This window comes from Rissa tridactyla, chromosome 8 (assembly GCF_028500815.1).
Source record: "Rissa tridactyla isolate bRisTri1 chromosome 8, bRisTri1.patW.cur.20221130, whole genome shotgun sequence".
NCBI lineage: Eukaryota > Metazoa > Chordata > Aves > Charadriiformes > Laridae > Rissa > Rissa tridactyla.
This window is the reverse complement of record NC_071473.1, coordinates 9,583,307-9,598,743: the sequence shown is the minus strand read 5'-3', so window position 1 is coordinate 9,598,743 and position 15,437 is coordinate 9,583,307. Positions and strand designations below refer to the sequence as shown.

At 42.6% G+C, this 15,437-nt stretch overlaps 2 protein-coding genes across 8 annotated transcripts in view; one reads left to right on the top strand and one right to left on the bottom strand.

Annotated features, from left to right (window-relative positions):
- The window catches only part of TMC5 (transmembrane channel like 5), a 31,348-nt gene extending 23,961 nt beyond the window's left edge, over nt 1-7,387 (top strand). For 4 of the 5 annotated variants that reach the window (XM_054211577.1, XM_054211578.1, XM_054211576.1 and 1 more), the window contains 9 exons: nt 110-205; nt 792-867; nt 1,711-1,844; nt 2,993-3,166; nt 4,439-4,517; nt 4,847-4,939; nt 5,909-6,010; nt 6,314-6,359; nt 6,937-7,386. In XM_054211577.1, coding sequence (XP_054067552.1) covers nt 110-205; nt 792-867; nt 1,711-1,844; nt 2,993-3,166; nt 4,439-4,517; nt 4,847-4,939; nt 5,909-6,010; nt 6,314-6,359; nt 6,937-7,058 — 922 coding nt within the window. In that variant the 3' untranslated portion in view covers nt 7,059-7,386. Of the gene's footprint in view, nt 1-109; nt 206-791; nt 868-1,710; nt 1,845-2,992; nt 3,167-4,438; nt 4,518-4,846; nt 4,940-5,908; nt 6,011-6,313; nt 6,360-6,936 lie in introns of all 5 variants that reach the window. The other variant, XM_054211579.1, reaches the window with a different exon arrangement.
- A 48-nt stretch (nt 7,388-7,435) lies between these two features.
- GDE1 (glycerophosphodiester phosphodiesterase 1) lies at nt 7,436-15,287 on the bottom strand. Of its 3 annotated transcripts, none has more exons than XM_054211581.1 (6): nt 14,965-15,287; nt 13,081-13,256; nt 11,643-11,748; nt 10,924-11,016; nt 10,087-10,298; nt 7,436-9,705 (listed from the first exon to the last, which is right to left on the bottom strand). In XM_054211581.1, exons 1-6 carry the CDS (start codon nt 15,217-15,219, stop codon nt 9,558-9,560), a joined length of 990 nt encoding a protein of 329 aa, XP_054067556.1. In that variant the 5' UTR covers nt 15,220-15,287; the 3' UTR covers nt 7,436-9,557. The 3 variants fall into 3 exon arrangements, with proteins under 3 accessions (XP_054067556.1, XP_054067558.1, XP_054067557.1); XM_054211583.1 differs by having other exon boundaries at nt 13,081-13,252; nt 14,965-15,098; XM_054211582.1 differs by lacking the exon at nt 10,924-11,016.
- Nucleotides 15,288-15,437: the final 150 nt, after the last annotated feature.

The following is a 15,437-nucleotide window of genomic DNA, read 5'->3' as shown; positions in this document are numbered from 1 at the left end:
TAATTTGATATTGATGCTTGTATTCAGGAGGTCATTTGTAGAGATTTCTACAAAGGTATTTATCACTTAGCAAGTGCTACTGTGCTGGGGTTTGTTTTTTTCCTACCAGAATTATTGGAACTACAGTCTGTGTGAGCCTGGGGCTGCCAGAATTTGATATTGGACGAAATGTTTTAGATTTGATCTATGCACAGACTTTGACCTGGTAAGTGTTACGTTTATGGCCAAAACTTCATTTGCAGTTAGCAATAGCACGGAATGTCCTTATACAGACATTTCTGGGTGCTTCCCATCGTGGGGGAAAGAACAGGAAAAATGCCTGAGAGATGACACATGAAGTACCTTTGTAAGGGTTGTGACTTGCCAGTTCTCTTTGTAATTATGCAGGTAATAACAATAACTTCAGTCAGTAGTGTTACGCTGTGGCTACCTGGTCTGGGAAAACCCATAAAAGGAACATCCTAGAGTTTTGTTTACTTCCCCACTGGAATGATGTTCCTGTTGAAATAGTCTCAGTATTAAACCCTGGAAAACATGCCTTATTTCTAAGAACGAGTATGTTCCTCCAATTATAAGAGAGTTTTGCAGATACGTATATAGATACATATGTTTGAAGTTGCGTATTTTTAAAGGTTGGCTTACTGTTACAGGATCAATGTTGATATAATTACATTTCCAAATAGACAAGCACTAGCTTTGTATGAAGTTAATATGATATTTTCTACTTTCAGTGCACTGAGAGCTGTGTGGTCAGTAGTGAAGACTTTTCTTTTATAAATTCTTTCTTGTAGGATTGGTATCCTCTTCTCACCTCTGCTGCCTGGTATCCAGATGATATCATTTTCTATAGTATTTTATGTGAAAAAGGTAACAGGCTTTACATGTATTCATCATAAACTTACACTATTTGAAATCTGGGCAGAATTTATAGTGTTAAAATGCTGGTTTTGTCTGGAGGCTTTTGCCTGTGGTTTTGCATTTAGGGGAGCAGTTTGGTTGACTGGGGGGTGGGGTGTGTGCTTTAAAGGAGCACAATTTAGATGCACGCCCTTGAGTTCCAAACCTGTAAAACTTGAGAGGGTGAAAAGTGTGGAAGGGTTATAGGAGGGGTTAAGAGCGTAGTTAGAGAGGGGAGAGAATCAAGTAGCAAAATTAAAGGCTGGGAATTAATGGTGTACAAGTGTATGTGTCATATAGACACTCAGCCTGGGGCTGTGACTTTGGCTTCCTGCTTACTCATCAGCGGTTCCCCCCAAAGTTTCCCAGTGTAATCGGGGTGACTCAGCTAAAGATCATGATGGAAATTTCCTCTTTTCATAATTCTTTGTCTTGATAGTATGACTAGATGAGAGATTGTTTGTTGGGTCATTGAACAGTTTATAGTGTTGAATGTAGAAAAACAAAGCTATAGCTAGAAAGATTGATTCAAACTTCCCTCAACAGTGGGTTTGCGTATGCTACAAAAGGAAACTCTACCCAACAGAGTCCTGAAGAACCCATCAGAACCTCGTTTTATCTCTTACAATTTAAAGACTATATTCTTGAAGTTTTAGAAAACTACAGTTTATCTATTAAATTCATATAAAATAAGTTTTTTGAAACTTTTGGTAGATGCTATTCCAGCAATTGCTGCCAGCAGTTTCAGTGGGATTGACTTAAACGGAGTTGAAGTGGCAGGTAAAGAGTCAGTTTACCTTTATCTCTTGAAAGGTCAGTCTGATGATGAATTGCCAACCCCCTCGCAAAGTCTGGAGAACTGCTCAAATGACAACATCCTTCACATTCCTGCTGTTTTTCCCTTCCTTTGTTGGAGTCCTGTCTGTCATTGGAGTCACTGTCTGGAGGTATGGAAGAGCACTGGCATTCAAGCCTACTACGTTGTGCTGTGTGACATGATACCAGGCAGAGGAATCTGTGTTTTTCTGTAGACAAAGCTATATTAACTGCTAATGGAAGGTTTCAGATGTTCATGAGATGTTCTGTGTTCTGAAAACAAGACATGCTTAGTGAATTTGCAAGAATGTGGTTAATGCAGTAACTTGTCCCATAAGAAGGAGGAGAAACAAAGTTACTTTGATGTTTTGGGTTCCTATTTAAATGGCACAGGAGCTTTGGCTTTTCCTCCTCCTTAAAAGTTTCTGCAACCTAGTCCTAGTTCCTGGAGTTATGTTATAGGCCATAATGGGTCTGCAGTGGGGAAACTCAACTGAGGTCAACTTCTGAATTATTTACGAACTTCAAAGGCTCTTTTTACAGGGTATGCTGACCTCTGCAATAACGCATCTTGATTGTTACGAGTATTTTAAAGCTACTTTGTTTATGCGCATGTTATTCTGGTCACAGTAAGGATGGCAGCATGGATACCCCTTTTCTTTTTCTTGGCAATTCTGAGCCACAGGATTTCAATATTTAGTAAGATGGGTTGCTACACATGAAACCAGGTGGGATGAAATATTTCAGAGCAAACATTTCCAGATGGTAAGTGGGAATTTCAGACTGTTGGGAGTGGTTCCATTTCGAAGCGAACAACACTCTCCTATTTCAATCCACCTAAAAACATTCATTCTTGCTGCAGGCTGTCTTATTTCACTGCACCGTGTTGGTTCTGAGAATCTGTAAGTGACTCCTGTCCTCAAAGGCGAGGTGAAATGATGGTTCCCTTAAGCACCTGTGGTGAAACTGTGACAATCCAGACTTACAATTTGCTGTAGCTTGTGCTATAGTGATTGATTTGTTACATTTACAGGGCTTGGTACTGATCCATTGCAGCCCCGTCTCTTGTCTCCCACTGCATAGTCTGGGGTGGGCATTTAATGGCTGGAGAGTGGCCCAAGTTAAAAATGAAACAGAGCTCGTGGAAGTTCCCTGAGGGTCCGAAGAGAGCAGAGGGCTATAGCAAACTAACGAGCACCTTGATGTACAAAATCACAATATTAACTAAATCACTGGTTAATATACAAAGCTTTAAGTAACTGTTTTCTCACACTTTCAGGTTAAAACCTTCAGAAGAATGTGGTCCTTTCAGAGGTTTGCCTTCTATGTACGCTGCAGTCTCCAAGTGGATAAAAATACTGGAAAATTACACTGCCTCAAAATGGGTAGTGTGGATCTACCATAACTTAATTACGAGTGTACTTTTCTACTTCATCCTCTCCACTGTTGCCCTGTAAGTACCTGATAATGAAAAGCACTGGAAAAGGACCTGAAGTGGAAAAAAAACGGCTATGACATAGCCATTTTTCATTCTAAAAAAAAAATGCAAAGTGCATTTTAAAACATCAGAAATAGTTAATATATTGGAAATTCATGTATTTGAAGTACATAAAGAGGTTATAAAGCCTATACTTTTTATGTTAGGATGCCAAAGCTCTTCACAAACCAGCTTTGTGCTAATCTAGGATACGCTGCTTTTGACTGACTATTTCTAGTTTACTGCTGCCTCGGCTCCAGATGTTGTTACCGCTGGCACACTTAGCTTTAGGAACATGAGCAAAGGGAACATGCCACGTAGATTTGTCAGGACAAATTGCTGCTTTTAGGGTGTGTCCCCCCCATTTGTCCTCCATACGGAATAAATCCATAGGGAAAGAGCAAGCTCTCACAAGCACAGGGAGTACAGGCCAGATCTATACTGGGACCCTGAGTGACATAAAAAAGTTTGGGAGCTGGTTGCTTAGTCTTTTCTGACCATTTCTCATCAGTGGAGTCATTAGAGGAGATGATACCATGTCAGGAATAGCTGAACTACCTGTGGTGGACGGGCATGGTAGTGCACAAGCAGCACGGTGAAGTGAGCACACTGTGTGGGGAAATGCTAGTAAATGGGTCGCAGCCTGCTTCCAGCTAATCTCGGGTAAATTCACACGCTGTGCCCTCAGCAGAAGGAAATTATTTTGGCAAAACTATGCATGTTAAACTATGTGCCCACTAGTAGGGGTTGATGATGTAGCTGTACTGCTTGATATTTCTAGCATGGGCAATGCACACCTCAGAGCCCAAACCCGTTCTCACAAAAGAAGTTCCCGCTCATTCTAGTGGGACCAGGAGTGGCCTGGGAGCAATGAGCGTTCAGTGCTGGGATTTACAGTCCAGGCATGTGTCTAAGCAAATGACACAAAGTTGGATAAGAGCATTAGGTTCCTATTTGTTATCTAAAAGGCACCTTGTGTTGTTGACTGACTTGCACCTCTCATCTGAATACAAGTCCATAAATCTTCCAAGAGAATGTCTTAAGCCATTTCATGAGTTTGACGTTCCTTGTATAATTATATACATACATGTATCTGTGTATATATGTGTATATATGCATGTATAGATAATGTGTAGATGTCTCTTTTAATGGATAAAATAAAAATAACTTTCTGCTTAGGCAATGACTAGGAGGAAATACTCATGGGTATGAGTGCTCATATGTTGGTATTTTTTTATTTTTTTTTAGAATTATTACTTATCTTTACTGGCAAATAATAAAAGGAAGAAAAACCGTGACCAAACTCTTACATAAGCAAATTCTTAATGTAAGTTTGGCTTTCAGCTTTATCTTTTTAAAAATTTGGCTTCCTTTTTGATTGTCTCATCCTGCTATTGTGGAGCTGTAATCTGCTTTTCCTATGACAGTTCAAGGGAGGGTGGGAGCCCTTCCCCATGTGAATTGCATGGAAACTTAACTCGCAAATAGTGTTGTTGCAAAATAATTTTACTTTCAAGCTGTGCTGTCTGTAGACAGATTATTTCAGAATAAAAGCAATTACAATGATTATTCTGGTCAATGGTTATTCCTAGGCCTTGAGCCTCTCAAGAATGATTAGTCCATTCCAGCTAATGATCAAATGTGTCTTGCCCATAGGAAGGAAAAGATAAAATGCTTTTACTTGAAATACTTCGGACAAAGCAAAGGGAAAACCAAACCCCATCTGCACCAAGAGGACAAGACCAGCAGGTCAGTTTGATAGTTCAGATATTGCTGTTTTAATGGCTTGCTCGGGGGTTTCCTGGGGTTCCTCTGGCCTTGCAAATAGGCTGCCGACTGGGGATCTGTCTGTATTTAAAACTTCACCTAAGTTGGTTGATTACTAGTTAACTCCAGACAGCAAAAGTATACCGTGGAAATTCCCGAACTATTTGCTCCAGACTGGAATTTAACCTGGGAAGCTTATAGAAAAGTCCTTTAGCCTCATTAGATATTATTTATGATTATGAAACTGCAAGAAAACATTCCTAATCTAGGAGGGCAGTGATGGTCACTAAAGGGTTCGGCCGCATTTGAACTTTGCCTGGACTAAGGAGGCGGCTGCCTTCTGCCCCTGACTCTGGATTTCCCTAGGGGTTTATGCTTTCTGCCTCCCCACCCAATCTTTTCAGCTGAGGTAAAACTGAGTGCTTTGACCTAACCTCATTTTAAATCCCATACAACATCAAAATAGACATCTAACATCTTAAACTTGAATTTATTTTTCAAGTCACTCCTGCCTGCTGAGACATCAAATCAGTGTTAAAATGTGCACATATTTTGCTGTGCAGTGTTTTCATTTGGGTTGAGTGAAAACTCTTTGACCTATATACTGGTGATAATATAAATAAATATAAATAAATGTTGACTGTAAGAGGGGAGATTAAAGTGAATGGGCATTTTCCGTGTGCTGGGAATTTTCAGACACTAGACAACTCTGTGGCTGAGTTCAGGGTCACAACTGGGAGGGTTTGATAGCCTGCAAAATGTGGATATTCTCGTAGTTGTTAAGGTCAGATTTCAAAAGGAGATGCCAGAAGAATCTCATTGTGGATCTAGTAGAAGAGCCGTCTCCCTAAAACAAGGCCAATAGCCTTGGTTGTGAGTAGCACTGACCAGAAAGGTCATGACTGGAAGCCAGAATATAGTCCTGCTGATGCCAAATATTCTGTCTTTCAGAGAAGCTCTTCTTCATACCACCCGTCCAGGCAACCTGCACAGCAAGCACCAGACTACCCAGGAAGGGCATTTGACCAAAATCAAAATGCATCCTACGATGAGGTGAGATGGTCAAAAAAAAGAAGTCTCTGCTAGATTTCCCTATATAGAACGTGGGGCAGGATATAGACAATGGGTGTATGTTGAACAAAGAGGTCATCCTGGATCTATAGAAATAATTTTAAAGATTGACTTGAACAGGTACCAAATGTAATCAGAATAGCTGTTGGAACTGTCATACTCACAGACCTGGTTAGGATCTGGAGAGCAGGGTTTTTTACAGGTAACTGGTAAATTTTTGAATACAAGACAACAGGCACACGAGGGAAACATTGACCTAAATCTACTTGTGAATTTTGTTTTCAGTATCCATATTCCGCCGGGATCCTGAGGGGGACTGGCCTCCCACCAGGTAAGCACCAAATGCTAAACACGGAAGGTGGCTCTTAGCTCATCTCAGTAAAAATGTTTGCTGGAGTCCAGACACAGCATGTAACAGGTTGATGTAAGAGACACAGAATTTTAGCATCTTGTATAAAGAGAAAACAAAAAGACCAGGTTTCTGGGGTAAACACTTTCTATAGGACATGCTTATTGGTAGCTTGTTGCGATGGTGACAGTGACTTCTGAAGACTGATCACAAGCTTCTGTATAGCAGAGTTGGGTTTCTGTGGGTAAATGGGCCGCTTTGTCTTATGGGAGCAGCCACAGGCAAGAGTATTACATCACATTAGAGATATATTTCACATCTTGGTGTGAATCTCAGAAGAGGTTATTAATGATGTAGAGTCTCTAGGACATTGTGTGTCTGGAATAAAAAAATCTCTGGAAACTTGCGTGGTAGCTTGAACTATTGCTGGTTTACACAAACATGTAACTTCATTCCAAGTACTGGACAGATGAGACACTTAAATAGCGTGGGGCTTTTTAACGGGGGTGGTCCCTACACCGACCAGCACAGTTACCGTTATTTCCTCTGTGAAAACCAGGCGCGGAGCCGCCCCAGCCCAGCAGCAGCCCAGGCATGTCTGCAGCGGTGGTGCTGGCGCTGCGTGCTAGAGAAGCAGCTCTGTGGGAAGAAGAAGATGATGACAAGTATTTTCGACCGTGAGCAGGCAAAATCAATAATGAATGTAAGTTGTTGACTGATGTTCTGCAGAACGCAACGCTCATTTGCACTAATGACTGAAAGAACAATTCAAACATTATTTTTTTTTTTTACCCCTAAATGGAAAAAAAATAAATAGAACAGATCGCAAAATGCATCCCAACTGCAACTTGTTATTATGAAAGGAAATACCCTGCGTATTTGGGTTGTGTCTGAAACAGTGATACCTTGGTGTCAGTCGGCCTTGCCCCAGGACTGGCCCTTACCTCGATACAGTGAGGGGCTCCTCCACAGCTGGTCATAAGAAAACTTGTGCGTAATTGTAAATAAAAATTTTAGTCTAAAAATATTTTTATATAAGATGTATTATTCAAACTGCTTTTATCTAAATAAAAAGTGTCGCATTGGTGAAATAAAAATAGAAGGAAATTGAAGTGCTGTTGGTTTTAATGGCAGACATTTTAATGGCTGCAAAGTAGCTCGTGTGAGCCAGGCTAAGCTTCTGAGCCACTTTTTCAGTTTATTAGCTTTGATGCTAAAAGTTATCAGAACTCTTTTTTACGAGTGACTACTTATCAAAATTCTCATCTGTGTAAACTGGTGCTTGTAAACAGAAAATTTACACATCTCTTCCAGTAAAGGATAGATTGGAAGTCACAAAATTGAGGGATTTTTTTTAATCATATATGACTTTGAGGCACTTGATGCAGCTTCTTTTTATTCAGAGCCACAACTTTGCCATGATGATATTTTTTTTTCTTTAGACAATTTTCTATTGCTGCCTCATTTATTCCTCCCTTGTTGCTTAGGACATAAAAATGCCTTAGGAAAGAGGCACATCTTTTCCTCACGCTCATAATTTAAGGACAACCTAAAACCAGACACCAAAGGTACAGAAAAAGGATGAACTTTACACACAATGTGAGACCAGAGATTCAATTTTATGATGTTTTTCTGCATGTCTGGCTGTGAGTATTGAATATGTCCCTGGTGTTCGCACTGAGGGGGAGACTCAGTGCCAGCAACTCAAGCAGTAACAAAAAACGGACCTTTGGAGCAAGGGCCATTTGCCACGATGGGCCACTTGGTCTTCTGCTGGCCGCCCGGGGAGCACCTGTAGAACACAGCCAGAAAGGCAGAGGTGACAGCATTCATGAGATGGCTGGACAGAAGGGGGGTGAGTGTGTAATGTACGCTTGACACAGGATGTGCACGAGACGACCAAGACTGTTGGTTCTGCAGTGCAGGGTGGATGAGTGACACGACCAGAAGAGGCTGCCATCATCGTGACAGGAAAAACCCCCTCCTAACTGCTCTTTGTGCTTAGACATAGCTTAAGATACAGGGAAAAAAGGAGTGTAGTTTATGTTAGGGCTGGCTACGCAGGAGTTTTCTGATCTTGCTGATCATTGACATTTTTCTCTAACCACCAGCTCCTGCCAGAGCAGAACCAAAATTGTTCCTAGCACCTTGATGGTACCTGTGAGAACATCTCAGGGTTTACTTGCTAGAAAAAGTAGCAGCAATCTGCAGTAATTTTGACATCTTACACCAATCTGCTGGTGCACAGCTGATAAAGAATGCCATAGCCATGAGCTATCAGATGTGTGTTTATTGTAACTGCACGCTCTTTTGATTTCAAGTGAAATCTGGATTCCAGTTTCTCACATACCCTTGTGAGTGCCCTTCAATCATGCAAACAAGCAAAGTAAGAAGACATTTCAGCTCTATTTGTTCTACCACTAACAGCACTCAATATATAGCTTTCTTTTAAAAATAAATACATTCATGTGCTGTATCATTAGAAGACATAATCTTCCATCCTCCCTTGGTTCTCTTAAAAAGTTTGGAAGGTAAGAAGATACTCAAGTTTTATTCATTAATTCTCCTAGTCTTCACATTGAACATGGAAAGTTAGCTTTCTTTTCCTTGTCAAGACGCAGCACCGCCACCTTTCCATGCAGTAGAAGGGAAATATACTCACCCTCTATTTTGGCACCATTATTTTCAGGTTCTGTTTTGAGAACAGTAATGTAGATGTTTTTAAGATGCCATAAATCAACCTCGAATTATTACACTGTTGGAGAACAGGCTGTTTAAATCACTAAAATCAAGGTACCATTTTAAATTTTGCCACCCAAAATTGCTGATAATAACTTTATAACCAAGACTTAAATGAAATAAAAGAATAGTCTGAGAATTATAAAGCAACCTGCAGACAGAGGGCATGGCCCAGTTAGCTCATCAGAACTGATCCCCTTACATCGCAGTGCCATCTCCTCAGCCTGCGAGCGGCTGTACCTCAGCTTTGTCCAGTGCTGCCCAGAGGGGTTTTCTGCATTAGAGATGTGACATACAGCAGAAGAAAACTACTGCTCTTCCTTCTCGCAGAACTGTTGTTAGCGGTGCCCGCTGCGCCAGTGGATACCCCCTCGATGATGATTCAGACCTGCCCGAGTAAGATTGTTTATTTGGGTTGGTGAGTGTCTACAGCGCACAGGTCTAGTAATGCGGATCACAGTCTTCCACCAAGCTGTCAGTGATGTAGCTGGATTCAAGGACAGTTTCGTAGTAGCTTTTTTCGGCAAATGTGTTCACTGTCCAGGCAACCACTTGAATTCCATTTGAAGACCAGTGCCTCACGTACTCTCTGCAAGGAACAGGCACCGTCAGAGGAAGGCCAGCACTACCATATTTAAGGCAGACTGTGCTGAGGCTACAACTGAGTTTTAGTCTTACATCAGTATAGTGTCATCTTTTGCAACATCATCTTTGTGTGTTTTGTTACTGTAAACAGGCAAGAACAGCACTTCCCCTTTGCGACTAAGCTTAGGATCTAACATAAGATAAAAACAGATTGAAAAGATAAAAGCTTAAAATAATAAAATAGCATGCAGTAAAGAAACTATCTAAACAAACTTACACAACACTAAATGGAACATATTGATTAATATATACTATATTAACTCCACCCTGATATACTAATGGAAGGATATTGCCTCCTGATACATTAGCAAGCTTTAACACTTACTGAGAAACAAAATTTTTCTGTATGAGGAAACCTGAAACTCCACACAACCGCCACAAGAAACTGTGCAGGCTCCAGTCTAGAATGACGTCCATCGTCATATACAAATAATGTTTCCAGGAGGAACTGAACCGGGGTGTCCCATCTCCCAGGTGACTCAGATGCCAAGGCCTGTGTGTTAGTGCTGTTACAACATTTCTGTCAGCTTGTCTCATCTGGAAGATCAAGGAGAAAAGACTGTAATTCGTACAAAAGCGATATAAACTGCTAGAGCACTAGATACAGAGTGCTAGCTTGCACTTGCAGCTCTACCAGAATCCTTCTCCCTCTCCCAACCCCAGATTCTTTCTTTTAGAAAGCTGCTTATGATGTTTTACTGTTTTTTGTTTAAAACATATCAAATAAGCAACTGCTCTTATGTTAAAAAAAAATTTGCCTAACAGTCAGGCAATGGAATAAAGTACATAGTAAATGGACTTGGCAATGAGAGTTAGGAAAGAGCTTTAAGAATAGTCTACATTTACATCAAAATATGAGGTTTATTTAACAGGGACCTTGCATGCAGATACCTGGCCACATGCCAACTGCAAGAGCAACGCACTTTTTTCTACATGGGTTTCAGAATGGAGGGAACTGCTGTAGACTCACACCTGCATCTAATGAGCACAGAGTGATCTAATAAGATTATGCAGGAGACTTATGATTTATGCTTCATTTTTTAAAAAAAGTCTTGGCAATTTTAACAACCCAAAAGTAATCCGGAACTGGGAGTTGTATATCTTACTGAAATTCCCAGACAGAACTAAAAAAAATCCAAAATAAACTTTTAGGAAACATCACCTTATAAACAACATCTGGCATGAAAGAACAGACTACGCTGCTGTTATACAAACGTGGAAATTCCAGGTAGAGTTGTTTTAGGGCGTCAACTGCCTGCCGATTAGAGATACACACAGATGTTATATTTATACATACACTCATATTTACTTCACACTGCAAAGTCATTTTAGACTAATCCCCTTTAAAAATACTTTCCTGTTTTGTGTAAGAAGATTGAAATGGAAAGGGGGGAGAACGAAAACAGCATCTTGTTTATACCATTAACACAGAAATGACATTTTGTTTCTTGCAGCAAAAGTCCTTTTCCTCATTCTGTTTACAGCAATGAGTAGCATTCTCGGTATTTGAAATACACTTTAATGCAAATTATAGACAAGCAGGATCCCTAGTTGGAGGCTGAAGATGAGATACGAGCTCCCCTCAGCACAGACAGGGAATTCACTTTGTTTTGTTTCATGGAGGTGCTGTGAGCCGAGCTCTACACTCACATGACTCTCACGCTAATTTTAAGTTGCAGCCTCCCAGCACGATGGAATGGGATGAAGAAACATGTTGTCTTTGCTTTGACAGCCCAACTTTGGATGTGACACAAATAGCAGACCCAGTCTCATTCATGTTAGAGAAGGGACTGTACCACACTTACAGTTCGAGAACAAGAGCAGCAGGTTAGAAACTCAAAGAAGGGGTGAAGGAAGGTGCCTCAGTACAGGAAGCTGTACCTGATTTGCATGGCCTTTGACATCGAAGTAGATTATAAGATTGTGATGCATAGACTCCACAACCGCTTCTCTCAGAGTTGGTACCTTTTCACCCTGGAATTTGTTCCTGTGGAAACAGAGAACTCCTCACTGGAATGCAGTCAAGATACGCACACGTGCACACACAAGCATACACATCCTCAACTACACAGAGCTGTTTCCTAGGGATTCCTGAACATAGTTTGCTGATACACTAGTATTAGAGGTGGGATTAAGCACCACGAGCAATGGCAGCGGTGGGTCTCTCACGCAGCAAAAGGCTGCACAGGTGGAGGGATACATGCACAGCTCCTCCTCCCCCAGCACCCACCAGACAATTAATAGCCTTGCAAATTCAAGGTCTAATCCGATGCTCACTGACCCTATGTCCCACACTGAAACACTAACCTCAGTTCTTCATCTCCTTCCTCAATGACCACAAATAAGCATTCAGACCCAACTGCTGACCACCTGCCCACCCACTTCACCCTGCTCTGGCTGCACTCCCTAGCCCTGAGCCAGAAATGCAGATCCTGGCAGGATAAGCAAGACGAGCCGAGGATGTAGGAGAAGCAGCTTCACACATCAATAAATTATTCCTGATAAGGCGACAGTGAACAACAGCTGACCAGCAGTATCTGCAGATGTGGAAGCTCTCGCCGAGTGGCTCAGGTGGTGATCACCTTTCCAGTAACAGACAGGGAAGATGCTAATTGTACCATAGACTCACAGGTGGTGCATTTACAAAAGTCTGGAAATCCCTAATGCAGCATCTCAGAAATACAAGGAACACACACTGAAAGTTCTTCCTCTGTAACAGATTCAATTATGATACTGTAGAAGTTGCATTGTTATAAAAATGCTAGTAATGTATAAAAATGCTTTCCCCTACACACCACTGGAAAGGACCTAATCAGCCACTGGGGTCACAGCTCCTACCTGAGACTGCCCAGGAAACGTGCCTAGCTCCTTTTCAACAGTATAATCCTGATGTTTAGGAATTGTAAAAATCACAAAATCCCCAAGACACAATCAGTCAAGAAATATATGTGAATAAAGTGAATTTTCTTAGTAACTACTCAAGCCAATTTTGACACATTGTAAAACTCCCAGTATCTTTAGTGTTCTGCAGTCTGTTTAGGGGAAGCTTATGTAGAGATTAACCTGTTTGACATTAGGTGCCTGTGGATTTTGTCCTTGAAAGACAGTTATCTTGACTCTGCTTCACTGTTCCTATTGCAAGGATGGGTAAGGAGAGTCTCAACGCTTCAAAAATCAAATGAGAAGTAACATATGGGACTAAGTTTTAAATTTACAAAAATTTTCCTCAGTGACAGATCAAATCAATGATTTTGTTTATCACGAATGTTTTATTTTCATTATTGAAACAGTAGTTTCAGAATAGCAATAGCTCATTTACCCTAGCCAATGTTTTGCAGATGGATTAAGCCTCCTAATTTCATCAAAAGTCAAGTCACACAATCTTCCAGACCCATCCGTTGTCCTTTCTACTGTTTCATCATGCATCAGAATGGGAACACCATCTGCAGTAAATTCAAGATCCAGCTCGACACCCATTGCTCCATTTTCAGCTGCCTTGAAAAAAAAAATATAAAAAAAAAAATCACATACATAACATACAGCTTTATAGGCTTAGTATAGGTATGGCTATAATTAGTTTGTATTCTGGTAAAAAAACCAAACTATTAATTTTCTTTTCAATAAGTTTGATCTGAAGAACAAAGTAGGTTTCATCCAAGTTATTGTAAGAAGCCTTTGTAGATCAACTGGAAGTATACAATCTATTTTACAGATAACACCATAGCAATAATGTCTCCGTCTTGTGATTGGGATTGTTTCAGGATAAAATGCAGAAAAGAATCCTGCTCTCTCCTTCTGGTCTAATAACTCCCGAGTCCTTAAATTATGTTACTTTCTAAAATGGAAGGGAAGAAAACGCCTACAGTTTAGATAACTTATAGATTAGCACTTGGAATCAGAGCAGGCCATCAGAGCATAAAGTCTTTTCTTGCACAAGGAAAAGCTATCATCCCTTTTTTTATAGGAACACAGGTGCAGTATTTCCTTTAAGAGTTAGATTCGCCATTCATGTGCAGTACGGTTGATCCACCATACACAGTAAATACAAAACTTCCCAGAGGCACCACTTACCATGCTTGTACTTAAACAGCAGATGTATGTAGGCAAATCCTGACTCCTATCTGAGGAATCCTCATATCAGAGAGCAATAAGCTGCTGGGCTGCCTTAGAACACTTCATACATCTTGCTCCTGCCCTGGCTCTTTCCCAGGAATGCCTCAGAAAAGCACCTGAGTGAACTGCAAGCAAGGTGAATTGTTCTGAAGGCCAAATGCCCTCCAGAGAAAAGGGCCAATGCACTAGAAAGGCAAATGCCAGGAATGCACTAGAGGTAATCTGCCAAGTGAGGATCTCTATTGTGCAGCTTCAGAATTTAACAACACAAAGAGCTCTGCCTTGCCCAAAGGTAAGAAATCATCAGAGCAGCAACATCTCATCATCACAGATACACTGCATCTGAGAGACTGCTGATCACAATTTCAAATGATTCGCAGAAACAGATTTTGAATCCTGGCTGCACCGTGATGCCTCCCAGATGAGGCAGCAGTAAGTTTCATAGCAGGGCTGTACACAGTGAAGTTCCTGCAATATCAAATTTTCCCATAACTGTGGATTCTCATTACAGATCTTCAAGGCTTAAAAAGCAAACGGCCTGTTACTAACCTGCTGCCCGCTCTCCATATTCTGTTGCAACATCAGCAGAATACAGTATTTCATTATTGCTACACTGCTAAAATATCCATCAGCACCAGCGACATAATACAGTTCCCTCAGAAGGTCTCAGATCTGATCAAACTGTTCTGAATCTGCTTAGGGATGAAGGACTGACAAGCAATACAGCTTCCTGCGGCAAGTCGGAAGAAGCTGGAGTTACTCGGGGTAACAGGGGCTTGATGCCTGCTATAAAGGCAGATTTCCAAACATAACCCGCAGGTTTCCATTACTGCCCGCCGATTTCAGCCCCCCACTCACCGGGCCCAGGGGAGACGGGCTCCCCGAGGCGCCCTCTCTGTCTCTACATTTGCCAGCTTTGCCTCACGCCTCTAACCTCGCCGCGGGCCTCGCAGGTCCCTTAGCGGCTGGGCGTGTTAAACGCGCCCCCAGCGTCCCCCGGGTCACGGCCACGGCTCCGAGCCCGGCCGGGCTCGGAGGGGCTCGGGGAGGGACGGCGGGCATGGTCACGGTGAGTCCCCGCCGGGCTGACCTGTCGGATGGCCGCCAACGTGTTCTCGGGCGCGTCGTGCGCGCCGCCGCGGTGGGCGATGCGGGCGGCGGCGCCGCGGGGCCGGAGGACGCGCTGGGCGCTCTGAGGCGGGGCGGGCTCCAGGCTGAAGAGGTGCAGCACCAGGTAGAGGCCGGCCGTCAGCAGGCAGGCCAGCGCCGGGCTGCGGCTGAGCGCCAGCACGGCCACCAGCAGCACCGTGAGGGAGCTCAGCGGGCCCTCACCGTGGCACAACATGGCGGCAGCGGCGCCCCCCGGGCCGCAGCCGGAGCCGTCCAACGCCGCTCCTCGGGGCAAGGGCGACGGGGCCGCGCCCAGCACCAGCCAACCAGCGCTCCGCCGCCGGCCGCCAGCAACCAATCGGCGTCTGCCGTTTGCCCGCCTTCAGCTAACCGGCGCGTGGCCGCCGTCACAGCCAGCCAATCCCCGCTCGGCACCGCCCTCCGGCGCGCGCC